General features: G+C 41.2%; 1 protein-coding gene across 1 annotated transcript in view; it reads right to left on the reverse strand.

Moving 5' to 3' along the window:
• The window catches only part of ryr2b (ryanodine receptor 2b (cardiac)), a 60,205-nt gene that overhangs the window by 37,848 nt on the left and 1,577 nt on the right, over positions 1 to 20,780 (reverse strand). Inside the window, exons 2-42 of the mRNA XM_069692601.1 lie at positions 19,538 to 19,657; positions 18,885 to 18,997; positions 18,405 to 18,507; positions 18,188 to 18,266; positions 17,887 to 17,999; positions 17,387 to 17,510; positions 16,612 to 16,708; positions 16,454 to 16,528; positions 15,893 to 16,049; positions 15,531 to 15,692; positions 15,322 to 15,443; positions 14,529 to 14,712; positions 14,307 to 14,442; positions 14,067 to 14,162; positions 13,686 to 13,804; positions 13,218 to 13,351; positions 11,233 to 11,474; positions 9,845 to 10,037; positions 9,360 to 9,579; positions 9,055 to 9,159; positions 8,854 to 8,957; positions 8,640 to 8,723; positions 8,247 to 8,406; positions 7,918 to 8,065; positions 7,460 to 7,668; positions 6,931 to 7,105; positions 6,555 to 6,763; positions 5,706 to 5,898; positions 5,308 to 5,440; positions 4,719 to 4,833; positions 4,231 to 4,391; positions 3,938 to 4,097; positions 3,710 to 3,796; positions 3,363 to 3,589; positions 2,859 to 3,072; positions 2,130 to 2,753; positions 1,781 to 1,981; positions 1,487 to 1,598; positions 1,239 to 1,370; positions 319 to 595; positions 64 to 178 (exon numbers count right to left, since the gene is read on the reverse strand). Of these exons, the coding sequence (XP_069548702.1) occupies positions 64 to 178; positions 319 to 595; positions 1,239 to 1,370; positions 1,487 to 1,598; positions 1,781 to 1,981; positions 2,130 to 2,753; positions 2,859 to 3,072; positions 3,363 to 3,589; positions 3,710 to 3,796; positions 3,938 to 4,097; positions 4,231 to 4,391; positions 4,719 to 4,833; positions 5,308 to 5,440; positions 5,706 to 5,898; positions 6,555 to 6,763; positions 6,931 to 7,105; positions 7,460 to 7,668; positions 7,918 to 8,065; positions 8,247 to 8,406; positions 8,640 to 8,723; positions 8,854 to 8,957; positions 9,055 to 9,159; positions 9,360 to 9,579; positions 9,845 to 10,037; positions 11,233 to 11,474; positions 13,218 to 13,351; positions 13,686 to 13,804; positions 14,067 to 14,162; positions 14,307 to 14,442; positions 14,529 to 14,712; positions 15,322 to 15,443; positions 15,531 to 15,692; positions 15,893 to 16,049; positions 16,454 to 16,528; positions 16,612 to 16,708; positions 17,387 to 17,510; positions 17,887 to 17,999; positions 18,188 to 18,266; positions 18,405 to 18,507; positions 18,885 to 18,997; positions 19,538 to 19,657 (6,534 nt within the window). The remainder of the gene's footprint in view (positions 1 to 63; positions 179 to 318; positions 596 to 1,238; positions 1,371 to 1,486; positions 1,599 to 1,780; positions 1,982 to 2,129; positions 2,754 to 2,858; positions 3,073 to 3,362; positions 3,590 to 3,709; positions 3,797 to 3,937; positions 4,098 to 4,230; positions 4,392 to 4,718; positions 4,834 to 5,307; positions 5,441 to 5,705; positions 5,899 to 6,554; positions 6,764 to 6,930; positions 7,106 to 7,459; positions 7,669 to 7,917; positions 8,066 to 8,246; positions 8,407 to 8,639; positions 8,724 to 8,853; positions 8,958 to 9,054; positions 9,160 to 9,359; positions 9,580 to 9,844; positions 10,038 to 11,232; positions 11,475 to 13,217; positions 13,352 to 13,685; positions 13,805 to 14,066; positions 14,163 to 14,306; positions 14,443 to 14,528; positions 14,713 to 15,321; positions 15,444 to 15,530; positions 15,693 to 15,892; positions 16,050 to 16,453; positions 16,529 to 16,611; positions 16,709 to 17,386; positions 17,511 to 17,886; positions 18,000 to 18,187; positions 18,267 to 18,404; positions 18,508 to 18,884; positions 18,998 to 19,537; positions 19,658 to 20,780) is intronic.

Raw genomic sequence — 20,780 nt, forward strand, 5'->3', positions numbered from 1 at the left:
AATGACATGCTTCTTTGATTACACAAAAAATTTTTTTCCATATTATCACTTTTCACTTCTCACCTTTGATTCCCCTTCTCCAAGAACATTGACCATCACCTCCATCACCGTCTCATGTATCCCCAGTGCCCTCATCAGGTTGGGGTGTTGGTAGAAAACTTTATTATTCATGATGTCTCTGTACATATTACAAAAAAAAATGTAAGAATACCTGTCACACCACAGAGTCTATAAATGATTAATGGGTGTCTAATAATTACAGAATACATCAGTGTCAAAAGAAGCAACTGCTTTGTTGTGCTGAAAAGTTGTCCCTACCCAAGTCTTCTGATCATCAGCCTCTCTTCTTCTTTCCCCATGCGGACACTGAGGAGAGAGCGGATTTGGCCCAGGGAGGACAAGAGTGCCACGGTGTCCTTCACTGAAGACTGGCTGATTGTATAGGCCTTGCGGAGGGGTTCTTCCATTTGGCCCCCCAGACCTTGATACTGCCGGTGCAGCAGTGAGAAGACAGCCCGAACGAGTTCAGCATCCTCCATCTCACTCTCCTGAGCCCAGCGCACCATCGTTTCAGAGATCAGCTTTTTGAGGGACTCTGAAGAAGCACCAGAAGAAACGGTGATAAAAGTAAAAGATTGTTTAAAAAAAAAAAAAAAAAACATGTATTGATGATTAGAGACATACTGTATAGTGAGAGATCAAATATTATTAACAATAATATTATTGCTACTACCTTCAAGGTAGTTAAGCCACAAGAAGATTTTGGACATGTCACTGGCCTAATACAAGATTACATCGGCAATGCCACATTTACACTTTTTTATTTTCATAAGCACAGTCACTATCATATTCTTGTATTACAAAGTAGCTTTGTTTGTATATAGTATTGATCTTGAATAAAGATATATGCTGCGTGATGCTGCATGCAGGTAAATATCAGCAGGGTTTTCCCAGTTTCTTGACAGCACCTAAGCCACTATAGCTTCAGGGTAAACTTTGTTTTATCATCGTTGTTGATTATTATTGTTATTCTCTGGCAAACCGTGCAAATTTTAATTAATAATGTAATGACAATAGTCCAAAATTACATGAAAATGTACAGTTTTTAGTTAAATAACTACCAGAGAAGCCGTCCAGGAACCTAAGCAAAACCCTGTCAAAACACCTAACACTGAAAAAGTGTCAATGGAGATGTACATGCAAAAAGAAACAAAACAACGTGCACCTACTTGTACTGCGTGATCTCCACGCTTCCATTTCTTTGGGTGTCTTATTAAGTCCGATGACTCTCGCCACAAGACTGACAAGCCGATCTTTAACAGACATCTCGGCGTCCTCTTCATCTTCTGAGTCACTGTCCACTTCAATGCCTGTACAACGAAAGCAAAATAAGATGAGATTCCCCAAATGGCAATTACGGTAAGTACCGTCTCTCTGCTCAGTGAAAAATAATATTGAATCAGTGAAAGATAGACAGTGTTCCAACCGCAGTGCGTGTTGAGGAGATGATGGAAGTCTTGCAGGAGGTGTTGGATTTCTACTGGACATGGACAGTTCTCATGCTGCTCATCCTCTCTGAAGCTCAGCAGCATATTGATCTTTAGACAGGTCATAGATTACACAAAAATATACCATGAACTGTAATGACTCCGCATGTCTGGTTATGTGCCGTTTCTTATATGATGCATGGCTTCAGGAACACTGCACAAACCACAACTCAGTGTGTCTACCATTTAATCCTTATAGCTAATATTTATGAAGTCATTTAAGGACATTCAACCTGCTCCTGTGGAGGCAAGCGGAACTCCTTGGTCTTCCGAGCAGTGAGTGCGGCCGACATGTTGAGCGCCTCCATGACCTGGTTGTAGCGAAAGCGTTGGTTCTCCTGCAGCTCACCCACAAAGTTGTCAGAGAAGGCAATCACAGCTTCAACCCTGTGACGCACTTGACAGTCACAAAGGTAGGACAGTAGATGGCACAGCTGGAAAGAGAAACGTGTAAAATATAAGTTAATGATTCATTTTAAACTGCTTATAGGAATCTTACCACATTGTTAACATTCAAAGCTAGTCCAGAATTACATCCAATGGAAGGAGAAGGAAGAAACAAAATTCTGCTGGTGAATTTACCTCAAGTTTGACAGCTTCTGGAAGCTTCATTTGAAGAAGTCCTTGTTTGATGGTGTCATCATCTTTTTTGTTGCCCCCTTTGGATTCTTCTTCATCATCACTAGTTTCTTCCTCTTCTTCCTCCTCCCCCTCCATGAGGGTTTCAGCATTTATGGAGAACACATATGGCTCCAACAGTCTGAGAACCTTCTCCAAGTCCTCATCCCCAAATACCCCCATAACCAAAAGGCTGTAGAACAGTCTTAACAGAGGAACAAGCAGAAGCTCAATACTGCCTCCTGCAGGATCCCTCACAGCCCGACCCACGGCCCAAACTCCAGCAGTCAGCATCTCCACAGTCAGATTTTTCAGTATGTCCAGAGGGATCTCTGGGCTGTTTACGTAGGAAATTTCAACTTCACCATCTCCTTTCATCACATCACTCCTGACAAAACATGGAGGTGAGAAATGTATCTGTGGTTTAAGTGATGTGCTACGACGAGCACTGGGAAGTCCCTCTGGATTTCCATTAACACCATTTACAGGATTGGGATAAAGGGTGATTCCTCTGGTTTGGTCTGTCATTGGAACAATGTATTCATGGTTCATCATGAGACATGCTGTGGTGTGGCTGCTGAGGTAAACCTGGAGCACAAGAACAGTTTGTATTAATACTTTTTTTTTCTCTCCTTATTCATTTTAAAAATCATTATTATTATCTAAAACACGTGAACTCCAACAAGCAGGTACCTCGATAAGCAGCTGATAGAAGGCAGAGCGAAGTGGGCCGGGGAGGTGGGGATTCTTAATAGCATGAAGGACCTGCGACTGGTCCACATGACTGCAGAGGGCATGGCAAACTCTGGTGTTGCCAAGGGTGCATAAAGAGCAGTAGAGGAGGAGGGTATGGTGGTGAAAGGTCAAGAGGTCATCAAGTTCCGACAGCTCCAAAATGTCAACAGACCTACATGAAGGTCAACAACAAGTTAAGACAATTTCAGGGTTGCTTGCTAAAAATTGAATTAATGCCCTTGTGGACATCGAAGAAAGAAGGTATGAATTTGCAACTGCATCTGTTGCATTTCTGATGATTTGAAACACCGAACAGGTGCATGTTGCCTGGTGTTTACAGACCACAGTGGAACAACAGGAAACATGAGATAATGTACAATATAAATAAAACATACATAATTCCCTGTGTACTTAAATCTTTAAAACCAACTGCAAAAACATATTAAATCCTGATTCTGTGACCTGTTTTCATCGGGGATCTGCAAGGTCAAGACTTGCAGGGGTTCACAGCATTGGACTCTCCAGCCGTGGCGCTCATCTGGCCGATCTACCAACACTGTTAACGCACGGTCTGGCACTCTGGTCCACGAAACAGGGCTGAGCTGCTGGACCAGAAGCCTCGGAGGACACTGAGGAGTGACATTCCTTCTTTGGTTGCGAAGCAAACCCGACGACAGCGGCATCACATTCTGGATGGAGAAGAAGATAGACACTGGGTACAGCACCGTAAACTATGGAACGTATATAAAGAATGAAACAGGTATTTCACAAAGCTGAAAATATAGATTTTTCATGCTGAGATTCATTACCTTGATACGTCCCAGTTCAAACTGAAACATGTTGCTGGTGGTGGGTTCGACAAAAACAGCCGGAAACAGCTTTGTGCTTGCCTCCACCTGATTCATAGTGAAATAAAGTATAATACACATAGCTCAGTACGGGGGTTTCATGTGTTAACCTTAAAGGTAATCCATTTCAAAAAGGAAATACTCAAGAGGAAAGTGCTTTAAATCAGATCAATTTGCGGTGTGCCCTACTTGGTAGAAAGTAGTCATCTCCACTCCATTGGAGGTAAAGGTGAGCAGCCCGGTGGTTGAATCAATTAAACAGCCAATTTCCAACCCGGCACTTCTCCGACTCTGAGACAGACCTGTCGCCTCTCCAGCACACACCATGTAACAGTTACACCGCTTCACACTGTGCAAAAGGAATAGAGACATGCATGACCAGTTATACAGCACACTGGAACACAACACTGAAGTACTTCAGCAGTACCATGAATGAAATGTAATTACAGTATGTGATTATTGTCTTATTGGCGCTCACTAACCTTTCCTGGACTTTCCCACTGTCATCTCCGAGGGTGACAGTCACAGTGGGGGTGTTGTCGACATCAAATGTCACGTCATACTGATGAAAGTCTGAGGTCACCCAGCCTACCCATACATTGAATGGCTGCTGCCCTGGCAGAACCCGCACTGAGTAGTAATACTGAAACAGAGAGGTCAGTTGGTGTCAGTTTTTGGTATTTGCATCTTGGTTTTTATGGCTTGGCTGGTAATTACATCTGTCAGCACTGAAGTGAAAGACAGTGCATGTGCATAAGCCCTGTATTAGTTTGTTTAATTTTTGTGCACAGTGAGGCAGCAAAATGCCAAAATACATTTCTTTTTTTCATTATTTGTGGATATATACAGTATATAGGGAACTTGTAGTACAAAATCTTTTCATTTCTTATTAGCAATGATATTTTTTTTTATAAATTGTGTAAATATGTGGTTGTGATGACATAAGATGATGAGAAAAGCAAAGCCTTACTCTGGAGCTTTGGATGAGGTGATCATAGTTATCTCTGTCAACGACAACATCTTCGAGAAGCCGTGCAGATGAGTTGCTGCTGACTAAGTCTGGTTTCATCCTCTTCAGCATGAACCTTGCAGACCAGAAACAAACGTGAATGAAGTGGCTGATAAATTGTGATTTTAGCTAAGTAGGGTGCTTCTCTTCTTCCAGTATATGTCTCATTCCATTTGGTAACTTCATTTCAGACAACATTTTAGTTATTAGAATTCCAATGCTGACAAGTGTGGATATAATAAAATACATAAAAGTTCTAAATAAGCGGCACATTATTATCCTTTCTGAAGTAAAACTAGTGAACAAAATGTTCAGGCCTTTGTGTTTAGTATTCTATGTTTATATTTAAATACCACATCATTCTCTTGTATCCAGTATCATAGCAGTGTTGTACAAATATATAAAACACAAGTTCTGTATGTTTCGTTATTTATTTTTTTTAACTGCTGCTTCAACAATGTCCCTTTGGGGATCAACAAAGTAACCTACTTATCTATATTATATGCATTTTATAACATATGTTCCTAGTTTTGGTTTGTTGACAACCTACCGTTGTTTCAGTCTTGAAGTTTTGTCCTGGCTATGATCCTTGTGGTTGAGCTCATCTCTCGAGCCAGCAAATCTGTGGGCTGACTTCATCAGCATTTCAAAGTCAGAGTCCACCTCCTCCTGCTCTTTCCTTGCTAAAAAGGACAACAAGAATTAATTACAGCAAGGCCCCGGGGAGCTTAAGCAGAACGCATCAAGGGCATAATGGTAGGATACAAGTACTTTAGACTGTGAATAATCTGGAAAATTGCAGTTATCCAATTACACAAACTAATAACTTCCCGCAGTGGCCCGATAATTCATACATGCTGCGTCAGGTGTAATGCCATTTGTTTCTCTAGTCTTCTCTTAACCTAGGCTGAACTTGAACATACTGTGTATTGTGTAATATCATTGTACCTGAACTTGGACTGAGAGAGCTGGAAGCCACTGAAAGCCCGACCCCCGCGGGGCTTCTGAGAACGGCGGCACATTCCACAGACATGCTGAGTCGGTAAAAGCCTATTTCGCTCCCTCCATTGTGGTGTGCGAACATCCGCTGACAGACCCTCAGGCTGGACAAGGAATCCTTTGTGCCACTGACTCTTGTGACCTTGAATAACATGTTAACAAGGTTTTCACGATCAAATTTTGTGAGCTAGCTTCTCCTTTCAATTGTTCCCAATCAGGCGAGACCATATGTGGCAGCCTGCAGCCGCTTAAGAGATAAAAGCGCTGAACCCGGCATCTTTTTTTCAGAAAACCAAAGCGATTTTGTTGCCTCTTTCAGAAGGGCACTGGTATCGTCACTGTCGCCTCTTTCAGGTCCCCAGTCATACCAAGAAAATGGAAGAGAGGCTCTTTCTGGCCGTGCCTGTCTAGCCAGAGCTTTATGTCAGGCAGAAACTAACACCGCAGGGACAGAAAAGTCCATTTGTGGAAGAAGATTGGCCCGACACTGAATGCTGCTGGTGAGTGTTGTGCTTCGATCCGCCCATTATGTTTTCAGCTTGTTGCTAGCCGAGCAATCAACCGTGTCTTAACGAAAGGCTGAGTTAGCAGCCAAGCTAATGCCAATCTTGAGCCGAGTTTTGTTCTTTGACCAGAAAATCGTTTCATCGCAGTGCTCCAAAGTGCTTTTCAGCCAAAGTGAAATGCTACTATGGACACAAACCCTAGATATCATGCAAAAAAAAAAAAATACATGCTTGAACAGGCGCATCAACCAAGCTACTTTGTAAAAGAACGCTTATAGAGTGGTATAGTAACCTGTAGATTGTGATGATCAGGCAGTATGGAGGTAAACTGAGGCAGGTTCCAACTCATCCACAGGGCCGGGTCTCTGGCCATGTTGACGGCAAAAGGTCTGAAACCTTCCTGCAGGCCACACACAGTAAAGTACTGCAGAGACCTCACATGGCGGCCCAGGTTCAGCCTCCCTGCCTGGTTCACCCCGACACTGACCACAGGCAACAGGCCTGGACAATATAGTGAGGAACAAAATGAAGAAATCTGATCAGTATATGCAGATCTAGGAGGTACTGGGATTTTACTCGCACATTCAAAATCATCTTGATTTATAATCCTTGATTTTAATATTATAAGTAAGAAAAATAATGTAAAAATGTTGAAAACTCTTCCAGACCATCTCCGATATCAAAGTCCTTGGCAGCCAGCTCTGATCCTCTGTCATTAAACAGCAGCTCTCCATTGAGCGTGACCATCATGGTGCGTTCAGCCATGTCAACCAGGCAACCCACCACATCGCCTCTGAGCCACAGACGTCCCAGGGGCTCGCCGCCCTGATGGTACCACTGAGCCTGAAAGGAAACAAGGGGTTCAAAAGGAAAGACAGAATTGCAACAACAACAACAACAACAAAGCCTCAAATAGGAACAGTTACATTGGCAGAAGAACCAATACAGCAACGCTGTTGTGCAGATTATACATAGAAGCAAAAATGATGCTACGGGTTTGAGTTAGCATGAAAACAGACACTAAAAGTAGCAGTTTGATCTCAGGCGGTGATCATTCAGGGTTACACAGCTTTGGAGGAATTGTGACGTACTGTGCTCTGTCTCTGTGATTTGGGCTGGGATTGGTGTTTTAACAACAACAACAACAACAACGGTCAGTGGCCACATTAAGAACAGAATAAAATCTGAATAGCTCACCTCAAATCCATCAAAGACGTATGCCTGGTCATCTGAGCCGAGCTCTTTATCTGGCGTACAGCCTGGTCGGGCCCAGCCCACTCTCATATTCCCCGCTGTTAGAATTTCAAATTCAAAATACCACTTCCCCCGGGTCACTGCGTAAGATTTATCTGGTCTGAACACTCTGAACTTCTCAGCAGAGAAGAGACATGGCTTCGATGATGTGGCTGTAAATCCAAGAAACAGAAAAAAAATATGGTTATCTGTTCAAATTCAAACTGATCTGCACTCAAGTCTAATTCGAGTGGAACTTTGCATTACGTTGATAAATGTTGCCGTGTTGGAATTGTAAATAATCTTTGCAATTAATACTTTGCATTAGTTTTTTTTTCCATTATCTTATGCTGCCTCTACTAGATGTAAGTTGAAATGAACTCAGCTACAACTGATAAGATTAATAGGGTTTTGAGACATACTGTGTTCCTGGTTCACGGGCTCCAGGCTGTAACCGTAAGCCAGCAGGGTGCAGACCGCCTCTCTGACGCTCTCCCGGCCCATTTTCCTGGTCCTTTCATCAAGAAGGCTGTAGGGCACATGGTACGGGCTCCGCTTTGCTTTTACATCCTAAAAAATGGATTCAAAGAGCAAAAAGAGAAACTGTATTTGTCAGAAAACAGTATTGTTTCTCCCAACAGAACACACTGCTACTCTTTTTATATACTACATTCTTCACGATTTAAGAAGGTTTGAAGAAGAATTTTATGATTTTTAGATCAATATACAATATTATGACGAGAAAATGAACCTGTTGGGCTCCATGGGTCCATCCCTGTTTGATACGCTCTCTGGCCCATACATTGTGTTCATTCTCTGCCAGCAAGTTCACCACCTCCTCGTGAGCTGAGCTCAGAAAAACCTGTCTCAAGTCCACTGGAGCAGGTCTGTAGCCACTGAGCTGCTCATTCCTAAGACGGGGAATGAAAAACATGATATTGTGTCGAGATTAAAACTGACGTTAAACAATTACTGAAGGTTATTAGAGGTTTTACAGTACTGATGAATTAGTAATCAAGCTTAACTGCCCTGGAAAACTTTTGATGTAAATTTACACAAGAGTAAATTTACAACTGTTCCCCCCCACGTGCAAGAACAGATATCAAAATATAGTCAAACATAAGATTAAATATGTGACTCTTACTTGGAGGGAAGTTTCATGTGTTTGACTCGTTCCTCAGCATGGTCATCCGTCAAACCAATATGGAAACCGAGAGCAAGGAGAGTCCTGCGGTGGAAAACAGAAACATTCACAAATACAGCAGCAACAGTGACTACATAATAATAAATGAATTAACATAATAAAGAAAAGTCTTTTTTTTTTTGTTTTTTTGTTAATCATATGAAGCAGGTTTTACCTGAGGGTGTCCTGAGCCATCTGAAGGTTCTGGTTTCTCTCGTGCTCTGGCAGTTTAGAGAACTCCACCAGACACGGATCCTGCCTCTTACCTTCATCTCTCACCTGTTTGACAAAAACATATTTTACACGCATTAAAAACATGATGATTTTAGTTCACACAATATAATAAAAATGTGTGATGCAGTATCGCTTTTCTTACTGGTCCATGTGTCCATCCAAGATCAATCTTCTCTTTTACCCAGAGCTCATGAATATTCTCTGCCATTTTTTCTCTGATGTCCTCAAGTTGTGGAGGCAAAACCACCTGAGAACATGAGCGATGTACAAACAACGAAGCTACTGTGATATGTATATAATGTCTGCACGAATGATTGACTTCAAATTGGATGCAAATCTGATAGAATTTTTTTTTTTTAAAAAAATCAGAAATCTTTACTTGATAAAACAGTATAAAACAATATATTTTTTGTAAAATCAAATCTGTTTGACTTTGCTGATTATTACCTTGCGGATATCTATTGGTGTGGGAATGAAGGTAACTGGAGCGACGGGTACCAAGGGGCCGACAAGCTCTTGTTTTCCTTCTCCGCAATCCATGATATATTTCTGACAAGGCTCTACCTTCAGTTTGACTTTCGGGAGCAGAGCTTCAGAGCATGAAGCAAAACCTGGCGGGGGCAGGAAGCGAAACTCGCCGTGCCTTCCCCCAAACAGAAAACGAAGCCTGGGTTCCAGAAAACAGACAAAAAGAGGCAAAAACTGTTTTCTCGATCTTATAAAGACAAAAACCTGAACTCAGACACACACAAAAAAATACACAGACATGTTTCAGTAAATGGTAGCATTATAATTTGTCATAACTATAAAGATGGGATAGTGAAATGAAGTAAGAGCGGTACCAAATCCAGAATTAGCAGTCAAAACGAACGAAAACCAAAAAGACACGCATGCAGAATAATTTAACACGATACGATATCGTCACCACTGACTTGACTCCCGCAGAGAAGCTGACCACAGGATGAAGAAGTCCGCTGGCGCTGAAGTTTTCTGACATGCCCTGCACAGGCAGGCCGTTAACCCGGAAGGAGATGCAGGGAGCGGTGAGGTCCAGACAGCAACTGACCACATCGTCATCTTTCAGCAGGTGAGGGAAGGGGGAGCTGACTTTGCGGCCCACAGAGCCTGAGAGTCAGGAGACGTAAACGTCAGCGCACAGATTTCCATTTTTTTTTTTATCGTTACTTTCTTCTCGACTCATAATAAACACACAGTCCATTTCTGAGAAAGAAGGCTTACCATGTTTTATTAAATGAATCCTCAACGATTAAAATAAAATAAATGTTGCGGTAAAATTAAGACGTACACCATTTCTGTACCTTTAATAAATGCAGCACATATTGTAAAAAGATTGAGTCTTACACTTTTTAAACATGCCCGAGAGCCCACTGCAGGCTGATCGATATGCTCACAGAACTTTATTGTGGCATTTACAGTAAAAGAGTCTTCGCTCTGCTTTGTGTTCAGCGTTGTTCCCGGTTTTAATTGAATGTCTGCATTGATCTTCTTGAGGCATGAACAAATCTTTGTCAGAATGAAACCTTTTTCTGCAGAACGCCTCGGTTTAAGCGTCGCTGCTGCTAATTCGCCATCCTGTCTCGCGGTCTCTCTTTGTGCAGGCTTAAAAGAACAAATAGTAGCATGTTAATAATGCTCTCTGGATAATTAAGTGCTGCTGAACAATGACAGCCAATACCAAGTGAGACTTCAACAAACAGGCAAATTAAACAATATCTATTTTATTATGTTGCTTTGTTTCACATTTTAATTAGGTATGGTAAATATCTCGTATGACATTAAATGAATGCTCCAAGATTAATTTTCAATCTGAAGTTGTACCATTGATGTGATATTTCTCTCAAAACGACTGATATTTGTCTATTTATTGAGCAGTATAGTGGTATCGTATAGTTATGTCAAAAGAATCTGAGATTTGTCTCTAAAATATGTGGAGAAATTGAGTGTACTTTAAAAAAAAAATTAGTCTAAGTCAATTACACCCTCTATTTACCTTTTTATTTTTGTGAAATAGGTCTGGACTAAATGCTGTGTGCTCAGTCATGCATTATTTCCAGTGAGTATGATATCGCATTCTATATTCAATTCCAAAATACAGACTTGTGTCCGAGGGTCCAACTCGATATTCGTTCTGGATATCGAGATCATAATTAAACTCCAGCGATTAGTAAAAACCCTTGTGAGTTCTGCACCCCGTCAAAAATGTACAGGACCGAAACGGGATTATACAAACATTTTCCAGTGAGCAAGTTCCCCAGAAATAATATACCCTCTTTTATCTCTTGTTTGAGCTCATCCTCACCGGACCAGAGGTGAAGCCCATCGAAGCCGTAGGAGGAGAGGTCGTCTCCCACTCCGTTGCCCCCCCAGCCTTCTCCTCCTGTGGGCCTGGGCTGGTATCCTTTGGTGCAAGCCCAGCCAACACGCAGGTGTGTAGGCTCAGCCGTGAGGAAGGGGTCGACGTGATCCACAACCAACTCGTAGTACCACCTCCGTTGCTGCGCGGAATCTTCCCCCAAAGCCAGGAAGATGTTTGGTCTCATGCTGACAGGCAGAGATTACCAAAGATTTTTTTTTTAAATTAGCAGATCTCTGTACAAAACATTCAGGTAGCAGTTTCTCACAATGAGACGCCACCGTAACCAGTTGAAAAAAACAAAAAAAAAACACCTCAAGGTCACAGTGCCAACAAACTTTTGCAGTTGACTTTATAAAAGACAAAATCAAACTCTGCCACTGAAAAGTTGATGTTCTCTCTGTAAGCCGGTAGGGAAAAATACTTCAGCACTCTCCTGCTGTGTGCTCTTAGCCAGAGATTGTGTACAAGGTACACTAAAAGAAGCATCAATCTGTATACCAAGAGTGTTTCTGTAGTTCCAAACATTTCAACAGCGAGGAGTCTTCTCTTCTAAAAGCTCAGCTGATCGTAGGTCAGTTTCAGAAGTCAGACTCTCCTAAAGACATGTTACTAATATCAGATCAATAAAAGAAGCAGATCAATTTTTACTTCAGAATCAGATCTTTCAGAATTTGAAGCAAGGAGCTTTTGTAAAATAAGATGTGCCAAAGTCAGCAGGCCACTGTTATTTCATTTTGTACATCATTAATCAACATTTGATACATCTGCTATTTATATAAATATTTTGAACCGTATAGGATAATAAACATACGTGAGACCGGTTAAACTGATGAGAAGAATGAATAAAGAAAAAAAGACAAGAGAGCATGTAGAAGAATTGGCAAAGTGTGGCGAGTGAAGAAGACAAAATGGCAAAAAAAGAGAAAATTGAGGACAACATAATGAAAGATGCATTAATGAAGCGTTTCGTTGAGAAGGAAGTAAAAGTGATAGAAGGACAAAAGCCTTGAGGAGGAAGACGGACCTGAGGAAGGGACTGAGCAGGTGTGAAGAATATGAAACAAAAATAAGCTATAAGGCCGGAGGAATGAAATGGGCTGCTGATAGAGAAAAGCATGATAAAAGAAGGCAGCTGCTTACGGGGAAAGGGCAGATCGGAAAAAAAAAATACACAAGCTCAAAGGAAAAAGGGAAATGGAAACTGCCTTCAAGATGAGACTGGCACAAAATATTGAGACAGAAGAAGATGAAATATGATGAAACTGGTTAAACAATGTCCAAAGATTAACCGGGTTGAGTCACGGCACCTCAGGCAGCGGGTGTCTCATTTGAAGAGGCTGAGACGAAGACATCTCGGCTCTGACATCAACGTTATTGGTCTGATCTATTCAGACAAGAAGAACTGGTGCAGCAAATGAAGAGACCACACTGCCGGAGACAAGGAAGGCTTCATTAATTCCAACAGACAAAAGATGAATGCGGTGCTGAAGGGAAATCTGAAGTATTTCTTGTGTCAAGGATGTGGACATCATTAAAGATGGAAAACTTCCAAGAACACCAAGGCTCACTGCAGTGAGAGCTCTACAGTTCACCAACTGCACTCAGCTAAACAACCGCATGAGCAAGCATGGGAAGAGCCAGAGATAGAAAGCAGTGATTCTCCATGTGTAAAAAAAAAAAAAAAAGAAGCAAGAAAGGAATATTGACAGATGCACTTCATGAAACATGCATGAGTTTTTTTTTCTTATACCTAATTATATTTCAAAACTGTGTATCTTTTTGTCAGATTTTGTGTGCAGTGAATGACAAAAATGGGCAATAAACAACGCTGCATATAATAGATATAGACTGAATAGAAGAGAGAAGAATGACTCAAAAATAAAATAAAAAACAGCGATCCTATTTCGAGAAAACCTCCGAAATTGTACCTGGTGACCTGATTAACCAGACGTGTTTGGAGGAGCAGATCTCTGTCTGGCAGCAGGGTGTCACAGATGAGGTTCTGGTTGGACCGCACTGCCACACCATGGCACACGCACACAGAGCACAGCACCTCCAGCACCTGGAACACAACCAGTCAGCGCTTCGTGCAGCAAAGGCTCAATAAACAAACGGAAACGAGTCCACTTCAGGCATCAGATGGTAAACTGTTATTATAGCCATCACAGCTGAAATACTTGTGTCATTGGTGAAACTGCGTAAGCTCGAGGGCACATTTAGAAACATTTACACTTACATAATAACACATAACTAATACACTAAATTAAGATTTGCTACTGTGGCTACTAAATGTAGAAATAATAATTACTGGTCATTTTGCTTTGATTATTAATACAGAATTTACATGACTTCTTGTGATTTTTATTCTAAACACACAAAAACCTTTCAAACACTACCTTGTGGTTGCAGCCATGCTTGTCTAGAAACGAGATGATGGACTGAATGTGTCCATCTTTGATGACATTGAGTGCTTCAGGACTTTCCACAAGGACACAGTGTAGAACCTCCAAGACTCCTAGAAATGAAATGGCCAATTACTGTATGGAAGATACCCTTTATTCAACCTCTACATTTCTACAATGATTACTACATGATAACTAATGTCAAATATAATGTAAAGCAGATGACAGTTTCTACCTGGAATATTTTATGTATGAGTTAAAACAACTGGAAAAGCTTACAAAAAAAAAAAAAAAGGACATTTAACATTTTTCAACATAGTTTGAATGCAATTTAAAAATGGGACTGTTAGTTAAATGTCCTCAAGTCCAACTAACCAGAAGAAGCCTCCAGCCGGTCCAACCTGCTGATCAGCCAGTCTAGAGAACCTGAGAAATGTGCACAATTCACACGGTTTCCCCGGATCAGAGCAGCTGAAGTGGGGGAAAAAAAGGACAACCCGTTAAAATGACAATTAACAGATTGGTAGGTATTAAATAGGAACAACGTGTATCTTTTGAAATCTATGAAAAAGTATTATTCAGTTAGCCATCCTTGAAAGATGAGTTAATTCTCACCCAGTAGCTCATAGAAGCGGTTGAGGATGGTCTCCCACTCTTCTCCTGTGTCACTCTGAGCCGCCTCGGCATGCTCAGAAGTGCTACTATATTGGTATAGACGGTCAATACAATCTAGGACCAAATCTATCACACCCTGAGAAAAACAAGGAGATATACTAATGGAACAGGCAAACACATTACGCGTCGGACCAATTTACTTTTTCACACGTATACATTTACCTCTTCTTGAAACATGTTCTGGCGGTTCTTTAGCGCCGTCATGATGTTCTGTTTTTCTTCATGGCCTAGACCCTCCAGGGGAGGCTGGAAATAGTTTATTAGATCCTGCAGACTACGTGTCACCATCTCCATTGGTAGATTAACAGAGGGAAGGTTTCCTTCTCGACTAAAACCGTCTAGTTTCCTAAAGAAAAAGGTGATTCATTCTTCAAAACCAGGATGTAAAAAGGGGCTAAAATGACTGGCTCAGGCAAATTTGAGTTTTTGTCTTCCAGATTTCTTCTCAGTGCAGAAGTTCATCAAACTCCCACAGCAGTTTAAAATATTCTTCAGATATTATAATAGTATGGAAACGTTCCAGATCTCATAATTACCCGAGTCTATCTCATTATTGTCACACAGAGGCAAGATGAAGAAGATGCTGGTAATGCTCAACACAAGAAATTTGCTGCTGTGTGTTTGTGTCTACCAAAAGGACATGTGCAAGGCTATTGTTATAAACTCGCTCAGCTGGACATACCGTGTGGTACAAAATTGAACCTCGTTTCCTATTATGGACGAGAGCACAGGAGCTGTAAATAACAATCTTGTTCCGCGTAAGCGCGTGTGCACACGTGTGTGTGTGTGTGTGTGTGTGTGTGTGTGTGTGTGTGTGTGTGTGTGTGTGTGTGTGTGTGTGTGTGTGTGTGTGTGTGTGTGTGTGTGTGTGTGTGTGTGTGTGTGTGCGTGTCTCTGTGCGTGTATCAGCGTGCTATCCACAAATGACTGACGGTCTTATTCCAGCATCCAGTACCTTGTAAAGCGAGAGAAGAGGAGAGTAGCGCTCCGGATTAATTTGGCAGTGTGAGATTCTTCCATCTGAGAGCGAGACAGTGTCAGCCCGTCGTCCATATGACCCTCACTGTGCAAAATGGCCTGGAAACACAAAATTAGCAAACATTAACAAATGATTGGTATATTAATGAGTGTCCAATATGAGTACGATTGAATGTCTGGGTTTACCTTTCGCCGAGTTCCTCCCATGCGAGACTTGGCATCAGCAGCCTGGTAGGTCAACCAGAGCCCAGAGTCTACATGTTGAACATTACAAATGGAGTCTCCATACTTGATCTCTGGGATTCCCATGCCATCGACATTTGTCTTTGTGCCAGCGTCCAGCTTGTCCTACAGGCAAAAATGCCCTATAATGTATTATTATTTGTATCACGAAGCAAAATGTTTCTCTAAAAACTTTTCGGATCATAAATTGGAGAAATCTACTATACTGACAACCTTGGAGTTTCCAATCTATAGAAACTGTCAGATCATGAATTGATCACAGCAGCTCTAAAAACCTTCAGTGTATTTCTCACATCACTCCTGACCTTTGATGAGCGAAAGCAGAAGGAGGTTGTATTGATGTCTGCCTTGTCCCGATCAACCAGATGCAGGCCTTTCTCCTCCGTGAGGCCCAGGTACCTCCCAGTAGTCACATGGCACAGTCTAAACGGCTGGCCCCAACACGTATGTCTACCACTCCAGCTGGGGAAAATAAAAACACCATTTGTGTTTTTGCTACTTTTGGTTTCCTTTGAAAGAAACTGAACAGTCAAATATTTCATTTTAGCTCTGTTTAGAGCAGACACAGCGGACACACAACCCCAATTCCACTCTGGACAATGATATCAAGAATGGTTTAAGCAACTCTGTACAGCTGTTGTGGACAAAAAAAAACAGCAAAAAAAACAGCAGGAGTATGTGGAATATAACGGCATTCTCCTCTATGGTCTTCACATCTATTAAATAATGTGTGCTGATGGTAATTTCAAGTAATAATTCTAGTTTGAATAGCAAAAAAAAGTATAGATGATGCAGAAATCATGTACAAAAAGACATATTTCTTGAAACTGATAGAGAGCAGCTCATCACGTCCTCTGTACACTTACACAACACGCAGAATCTCTAGCCTCCAGAGAGAGCGGGCATGGCTGGACACTGATCCAATCTCATAATGCATTATCCTGCATTTAGAAAACAGACATGGTCATAGAAGTAAAAGATGTTGTCTATAACTGACAGGGGACACGGCTGCTCTTCAACTGACCTTTGAAGCTCCTCTCCTTGCTCTGTCGAGGGAATAGTCAGACATGCGTCACTATGGCTGTGGAGGAGCCGCAATGTTTCACCTCCCTTCAGGTATCCTACAATTAGCACACACACACACACACACACACACACACACACACACACACACACACACACACACACACACACACACACACACACACACACACACACACACACACACACACACACACACACACACACACACACACACACACACACACAAAACATCAGACATGTTCTGTATTGAAGGAGACCTTCCACTGTGTTTTTGAAACAGGATATAAAGGCCATAATGTATGCTGGTATCTAAACAAGGTTAGCTATTCCAAGCAAAATAGTGCAGAGGGCATGCCCATCAGTTAACCCTGCATTTGAACATTTGCAATTTGATTTTGATTCATTGCAGACCTCACTTTGTAAAACAGGGACATCACATGTAGATGGAATGCATCTTTGGTCTTGACAGCATACAGTCGCTTCAGAAAGTATTCAAACCCCTTCACTCACTGCACACTTTACAGCACTGTAAATTGAATCTTAATTTAACAGAACTTCTGCTGTCATAATGGGAATTAGTTTGAGGGCAAAAATGCCAAATTTTAAACACAATGAAATGTGCAAATAGTAAAGGAGTCTGGAAACTTTCCGATATGACTATTTCTCAGACATAACACAATCAGTTGGAATTGTATCACTTGAATGAAGAGAGTGTTTTTCAACATTTTTAAAGAGCAAAACTGAAAGAAACTTGCCTTGAGCGACTGCACCACCAGAGCAGATGGGAGCAACACTCCAGAGAGTCTGCTGAAAGGCTGCATTAACAATCAGACTGTCACTCAAGCTTTTGTTGTCAGATACAGTGCCAAAGGACAGGTGCTGGGAAGAAACAAAATGGTAATAGGGAAAATAGGCTCATCAACAATAAATACAACTTCTGATTTTTCTGCCACAATAGCCGTTATCATAAACAATTATGCTAAACGACTGACTCATCAGAGGCGGAGAAAACAAGCGACTGCCAGCTACAAAAAGTGATGGAGACAATCGGAAGCGAAAGACGAAGAATAAATGCAGAGGAAAAGAGAATACATTTAAGTTACCGACTTTAAATGATTCATTCGAAGTCTTTCATTATTTCTTTAACCGGGTTAGTGCGTTTCACATTTAGCATAGTGATATAGTCCCAAATATTCAAAGTAGATTCTTTATCGTCTAAGTAAAAGTTAACTTCTTTTTTTTTTTAATGACTCACCAGATATCTTTCTGAAGCCACACTGACCAGAATGAGGTCATCTCCAACACGCACCTTCTCACCCTCTGACCTCTGTCTGGATGCTGGGTGGACGGTCCACCAACACGCCTCCCCTGAGTCACACACACACACACACACACACACACACACACACACACACACACACACACACACACACACACACACACACACACACACACACACACACACAATGTACATAATGGAAAAGTTTCAAACTAAAACAGTTCCCTCAGTTAGAATCACTAAATACAACTGTTTAAATAGGTCCCACACCAAATACCTGCTTTATCCTCTTGCAGACCGACATCAAAGGTCAACTTATCAGCTGAAGACTGCGATGAAGACAAACAGCTGAGATACTGGCAGAGAAATAAATAACAGATACATATTTCAGTGTATATAATAAACAAATATTGGGGGAAAAAGTTGATAAAACATTTAGAAAATAAAGACTGAAATCTTGTGATTTATAGCTGCATTATATAAAGGTGACGCACCATGCCACTGTATGAGTGTTGGAACAGCACTGCTTGGCCATACAGAAGGGTGCGATGGCTTCCTCCAGCTCCCACCTGTAAATTTACAAACAATATGACTTCACTCAAAAAAAACAGAAATGGAAACAAAGACAAAATAGTAAAAAAAAAAAAAAAAAAAATGAAAAAAAAATCAATTGAAGCAATGTAAAACATGAACTAGGTACACCAGAGAAAACTAAAGCACTGGTCATGCAATGTGTTCCTCATGACTCTTTCTTTGCTGGTTGCTTTATGTAAACAGCAGCTGTTCAGGATTTATGATGGCTTACATATCCATGTTATCAGACTTAGCTAACTTTGTAGCTCCAGATGAATAAATAGGGACCAAATTCCTCTCAAATAAAGTCTCGGATAAAAACCTATTCGACAGAATTTGTCTCCCAACAGTTTATGTTTTTGGAACATTACAATTCAGTTGGAGAGAAAAGACGACAAGACCCTCTCACCTCTGCAGCCAGGTGCTTGCTGTGGGCCAGCGTCTCCTGCAGGGCTCGGACAGAGAGACACTTGGCCAGGACAAAGCCACATACAGACAAGTCTGGTGGAACATTCTGGTGGAAAGAAAAAGACAAGAAATTGAGTCTCTGAGGTCACTTCGTGCTCGCCTGCCCCCTCTACAGGGCCAAGAGTGCAATTCGTTACGAAATCGCACGCAAACTATGAATTTAGCTGTGGAGGATCTGGAAAACTACATCAACTATAAAAAGCATTGGATAGGCTGAGAATATAAGTAAGCAGCAGATACTAGAATTAATACATGTGATAGGTTATCAGTTAAGCTTGAATCAATGGTAGGAAACTACTGCAAAAGGGAGGTATTTTAGATTCTTTAGAATAACATGCTATCCAGACACAATTAGCAAACAATGTAAATATAAATATTTCATTGCAAGACACTAATTCCCAATATTAGAGTTTAAATGTTTAACTGCTATATACTGTATCTTGTTTGACATACAGAATATCTGACATTTCTATACAGGTTAAATAGTCTAAAACTTTTCCGCATCACTTTATTTATCTCCCTTTGTGTAACTGACAAACAGACAGTGAGGAAAGAAGCACATATTCGCTGAGGTGCAGCTCTTTACCTTGCAGTTAGAGGTGGACTCAAGCCTGCAAAGTCTGCTGCCAAATCCTTCGGCAGCAAGACAGAGCTTCACATGTTCCTCCCGGGAGGTGATGGTACTCTGCAAAACCACCTCATCTCCCTGAGCAAAAACACACACACACACACACACACACACACACACACACACACACACACACACACACACACACACACACACACACACACACACACACACAAAGATGACAGCAGCAACTCAACACAAGCTCTCAAATGCATACTAGTTGGACATTTCCAAATATTAGAGGTTTCCCTACAATAATAAGGTTTAGGTGCAGCACCCGGGCCATTTTGGGAAACATCTAAACCAGGGGTGTCAAATTCATTTTAGTTAAGGGGCCACATACTGCCCACTTTGATCTCAAGTGGGCCAGACCAGTAAAATCATAGCATAATAACGCATACATAATGACAATATTTCTCTTTGTTTAAATCATTGGTGAAGGTTTTTGGATGATAAACCCTGTTTTAAGGTCTTTCTACAATAAACTAGAAACATAAAGAGCAAAAACTCAGAAAAACTCGCTTTGTGACGCGTTTGACGTCAAACGCGTCACAAAGCGAGCAGCGAGCGCGGCTGCCTGTGGCACCGAGCGCTTCTTCCTCCGGAGCAGACGTCGCATTTACGCTGTTTTTGAAGCAATTACTGGATCGATTAAAAAAAAAATAACAAAACGTTTGTACTCATAAACCTCCATATTCTCATAGAAATGCAACTTATGTCTTTCTGTAATTTTCACACTTAGCAAAGTCATCCGGCGGGCCGAGCTGGACCCCCTGGCGGGCCGGATCCGGCCCGCGGGCCGTATGTTTGACACCCCTGACCTAAACCATCAACAAACTTAGGGAAAATAATGCGCATATATATATATATGTGGTTTTTTTTTAAACAGTATATAAATATATATATACTGTTTAAAAAAATAAAAAAAACAAACGAGCACATTGAAAGTGTTAGATTCAGATGATTTGTCTGTAAAAGCCTGAGAAGATTGGAATCATTCAAAGACCTTCATTACCAAGTCATTTTTGACTATGGGATTTTAACTTTGGAACTCTCACATCATATTAATAGAATACTTTTAGGGGAGTAAACGTCTTTGGGCATGGTGACCCAACATACCAAGTAAGTCCTATTTTGCTTTGAACACTGTAATTCAAACATAAAACTATCTAAATAAATGTACGAGTGAAGTCTATTCGAG

The sequence above is a fragment of the Brachyistius frenatus genome, unplaced genomic scaffold (assembly GCF_029030835.1).
Source record: "Brachyistius frenatus isolate BFR_SWC_R1_liver_20210118 unplaced genomic scaffold, ASM2903083v1 Contig_13, whole genome shotgun sequence".
NCBI lineage: Eukaryota > Metazoa > Chordata > Actinopteri > Embiotocidae > Brachyistius > Brachyistius frenatus.